The sequence below is a fragment of the Octopus bimaculoides genome, chromosome 14, assembly GCF_001194135.2.
Source record: "Octopus bimaculoides isolate UCB-OBI-ISO-001 chromosome 14, ASM119413v2, whole genome shotgun sequence".
Lineage (NCBI taxonomy): Eukaryota > Metazoa > Mollusca > Cephalopoda > Octopoda > Octopodidae > Octopus > Octopus bimaculoides.
The window spans coordinates 2,531,247-2,535,928 of record NC_068994.1 but is presented as its reverse complement, the minus strand read 5'-3'; the positions used below and the strand labels follow the sequence as shown (position 1 = coordinate 2,535,928).

General features: G+C 33.0%; 2 protein-coding genes across 2 annotated transcripts in view; both read left to right on the top strand.

The window, feature by feature from the left end:
- LOC106883413 (protocadherin gamma-A4) overlaps window positions 1–1,614 on the top strand; it is a 7,739-nt gene extending 6,125 nt beyond the window's left edge. The window contains exons 4-5 of the mRNA XM_014934406.2: window positions 935–1,085; window positions 1,496–1,614. Coding sequence (XP_014789892.2) covers window positions 935–1,085; window positions 1,496–1,614 — 270 coding nt within the window. The remainder of the gene's footprint in view (window positions 1–934; window positions 1,086–1,495) is intronic.
- Window positions 913–4,682, top strand: part of LOC128249424 (protocadherin beta-15-like) — a 16,075-nt gene continuing 12,305 nt past the window's right edge. The window contains exons 1-3 of the mRNA XM_052972998.1: window positions 913–1,085; window positions 1,496–2,483; window positions 3,369–4,675. Coding sequence (XP_052828958.1) covers window positions 3,422–4,675 — 1,254 coding nt within the window. The 5' untranslated portion in view covers window positions 913–1,085; window positions 1,496–2,483; window positions 3,369–3,421. The remainder of the gene's footprint in view (window positions 1,086–1,495; window positions 2,484–3,368; window positions 4,676–4,682) is intronic.

The following is a 4,682-nucleotide window of genomic DNA, read 5'->3' as shown; positions in this document are numbered from 1 at the left end:
AAAAGAGAAAGGAAGAGGAAGGAAGGAAAGAGGAAAAGAAGAAAAAGTAAAAGATAGGAAAGAGGGGTGGGGAGGAAGGATGAAGGAGAGAGAAGAAAGAAGTGAGGAAGTAAGAATTGGAGGGGGGGGGAAGCAGAAATTCTGGGGTCTTTTAGCTTAGAAAGGTCATAACACTGGCAACATTGGTGGGGAAATTCAATTTCCTGTTTGCATTGGTATCTGGAAGTAATGGTGGAAGGGAAATAACTATCACCGTAATAGAAATGGTGGGGGAGGTGGGTGTTGGCTGAATCAGCCAAAGATGTATGATGCAGAGTCAATGGACGGAGAAGATTAGTCATACAAGCAATCTATTAATTAGTTGTTAGAGGAAATTACTTATTTTACTGTGATTAGAGCTGCAGGAGCTGTGCTTCTCTCTGTTGTCGGTTTTCTAGTCTTAAATAAAGCTGAAGAGAAGCAAAATAACAAAATTGGAAATTCAAGGGGGAAGGGCTTAGCAGGGTTTAGAATCTTTTCTCAGAAATAATTATTTTGTATTTAATGAATACAAATGATTATAAACAAATTATTATATGGATTGCTAAACATGAATCACTCAGTTGAACTTATTAAGGATTGAAATAAGGAAGAACAAGAATTCTGTTGATTGGACTAAACTGTGGTCATTTCCATTCATTCTGCAGACATGGAATAAATCCACTGCAACAAATAATTTTAGAGAACACTCTCTTGTATTGATTTCTACAGTGAATTTAGTAGGGTTGACCATAGAATTAGCTGTTAAAATTAATATAATATTACTAATATTATCAATTTTATTAACACAATGTTTTTTTTATTTAATGGTGTGGTCTGGAAGTAGGGGCTGTGTTTATGGCCTATGTTTGTATTATACCATACTCACTGATAAATGCCTTTCATTACTCATCAGAAATACAGTCAACCCATTGAGGTGACATCTTACGGAGATAACAGACCATCTTCTAATTATCCCACTGACACATTGACCAGTCGTAAGAGTAGTGGACAGTGCTGGAGTGAGCGGTCAAGTAGACAGTATGAAGAAATACCAGCAATGTCAGGTAAGAGACTTTGTAATTTCTTCTTTTCATATAAGTGGTATTACTAAAGAGTTTTTGAAAATTTTGAAGAAATATAGTTTCTAGTCTCATGTATTTTGTCTGTTCAAATTGTTATGAAGGCAGTACTTTATATATTTGATGCGTTTAATCTGTTTGAGAGTTCAGTGTAATATATATGGTAGTTGTGTGTAAATTCCAAGGAGAAAATTAGGTTTTTTAAGTTATATTTAGAAATATAAATATACATTTATTAATATCATTATTTCCTTTTCATTTGTGTCAATGCCTCTTAGAACGCATAAAAACTCATCTAAATTAAATAAAATATCATAGAGTGGATTAAAATAATGAAACATCAATTAAAATGTTTGGTGTAATGACCAATGGTGTTGATATATTTCTTGTTTCAGGACATTACACTATCCGATCAGATATGTCAGCCAGTAATGAAGGACAACTATACCAAGAGAGATATGTAAAAAACCCTGAGAGACAGTTGCCTTCACCACCAGATGTTATAAATCAGTGACATTTGAATTGGTAACCTGGCAACAGTAAAACAAATTGCCATCATTGAAAATATTGTTCTAAAGCATATTCAGTTTATTTAAATTAGTTAAGTGAGAAAGTATTAATTAATGATAATGTATTAATGATTTGATTTTTAAGAAAACAAATTTTTAAAAATATATTTTTGGTTAATTTCATTCAATTATTTTATTTTTAATTTTAACAAAATGAATGGATCATAAATATTTCATTCATAGTTTTGAGAATTTTAGGCAAATCATATACATTTGAATTAATATTTGGAAGGCAAATTAGAATACTTCTCTCAATATTCCTATCACTTACAGGAAATAATTCATATTTAGATTGCATAGAACTTCTGATTACATTATCAGTTAGGGATGTTTTACTAACATTAGTTACACTGACTTACAATAACCTCTTCTAAATACTAAATACTTTTGTTCTCTCTTTACACAAGTGGATATGATCAAAGTTATCTTCTCTATATCATGTTGGTGTTATATGGACCTTTTACAACTGACTCTTAATGGAACAGATATTGTATGTTCCCCTTATCTTTTGCTCTATGTTTAGGGAAACAGAGCATTTACTCTGAGTGAGGCTGGAGTAAGCATCACTCGAGTCTCTCTCACACAACACACACACTTATACACGTTTACTCTCACACACTCTCAAGCCATCACACATCCACAAAGGAAGACTGAGAGGAACTGCTGGTTCCCCACTGACTCACCACCAACACTATTCCATCAACATGAAGCCATTGTCACACCATAGCAGCAGTGACACAGACAACCATTAACAACAGAACACACTGGGATCAAGTCACAGTTTATACAACAAAGGATTTTACACACAATCAATGTAAGTTTATATTTTCATAAATATTTTCTTGCGTGTCCATATTTATTTTCATCTCTATATTCTGTTTCCAATTTACTCCAGAAACAACTTTGCCTTTCATTCCTCCTGAAGCAATAGAATAAATACAAGGTATTTACTTAAACCCAGTTCAATTGGCAGTACCTCCTCCTTTACATATACGGAGTCTTGTAACAATATAAGAAATTGATATTAGAAGTATATTTGAAGAATAACAGAATTTCAAAAAATAAAATACAATCAATTTGGAGCATCTTTATGGAATTTATATCCTTTTCTACTCTAGGCAGAAGGCCCAACATTTTGCGGGAAGGGGGCCAGTTGATTAGATTGACTCCTGTACACAACTGGTACTTAATTTATCGACCCCAGTATGTGGTTCTCTTCCTTACCAATTGTTAAGATGTTGTCAGAGACAAACTATATTTTTGAGAAACACTGGAAACAATTTTATTATATGGAACAAAAAAAATGAGTTGAGTTTGATTTGATGGATATGTAAAATAGGCCGTGAGCAAAATCAGGTTTCAGGATTTGGGACTTCGCAGATGAGATGGCAGTGAGAAGCCTATCCAACTCCTGCTGACAGAGAAATGTACAGTAAAATGACAAATAAAATACCTTTGGACATAATCTTTTACAACTTCAGTTAAATTGTTGACTTGTGAATTAATGCATTATGGCTATTATTTTTCTTTCAATATTGAATCTAATTCTTAGTTTAGTAATACATGAACAAATATAGAACTTACATTCTACTCTATAAGTCTAATACTGTTATTTTGGAGCTATAAAATGTTATTCTTCAATCAATTTAAAAACATGGTGTCTTAATTTTGTTTTCACTATTTCATTTATCTTTTTCAGATGAAAACAATGACTGCTATAAAATGCTGCACCTTACACTAACTTGACTAAAAATGTTAACATATTTATGTATCCTCCTGGCTTTCTTCCACTGTTGTTACAATGAACTTATCTATATGGTGGAGGAAGAAAATACTGCTAATTCTTACATTGGAGATATTGCAGAAGATTCTGGTCTATGGGACAGTTTAAAACACCATGAAAGACACTTACTTACATTCATCCAGCTACAGCAGAATGGAAGACATCTATTTAATATCACTAAACCAGGGAAAATGTTCACTGTTCATCCATTGGATGCTGAGGCTCTCTGTATTCTTGAAAAACAGTGCATTCAAACAATCAATGTTGCAGCTCACAAAGGAAAACAGTTTATAAAAATTCTAAAAATCAAAATCATTATCGAAGACATCAATGACCACTGGCCTAAATTCCCTGTAGATCATATCATCTTACAGTTTTCTGAAATGGATGGCCAAGACAGGAGAAAATCAATCCCAGATGCCACAGACAAGGATGTTGGGAGTCAAAATCGATTAATTATGTACAAATTAAAGAAAAAACGAAATTATCCTTTTACTTTACAAGATTTTAAAAGAGCGGATGGAACTTCTCACCTAGATATCGTCTTGGAAGGTAAAGTAGACAGAGAAATTAAAGATGTTTACAATATTGAAGTTATTGCTGAAGATGGCGGGAATCCTCCAAAACAAACAATTCTAAATGTTCAAATAAATATCTCAGATGTTAATGATAATTCACCTGTTTTTTCTCAGAGAATTTACAGAATTAGTATAAATGACACACATCCAAAACATAAGGCAATTGTTACATTATCTGCTTATGACTTTGATATTGGCAACAATGGTGAAATATCTTACTATTTTAGTCCTATCACGTCTGAAACATCGAGTAAATATTTTACATTAAATACAAAAAATGGAGAAATTTTATTGTCTACAAATTTAAATTTAGGTAAATTGGATACATCGAAAATATTCATAGAAGCCAGAGATGGTGGCGACCCTCCTCTCAGTTCCATTGCCACTGTTATGGTAAATGTCATCAACCAGCAGAACAATCCTCCAAATATTGATGTGAACTTTATTTCTACACAGAATCACAACACAGCCACCATTCTGGAAGATATCAAAGTTGGTAGTTTCATTGCTTATGTGATGGTCACTGACAACGATGTTGGACACAATGGACAGGTGAACTGTCATATCAAAGACGACACATTCAAACTACAGTCAATGGGATCAAAGGAATATAAAATAGTTCTAAAGAAAGCAGTGGACAGAGAGACACAGG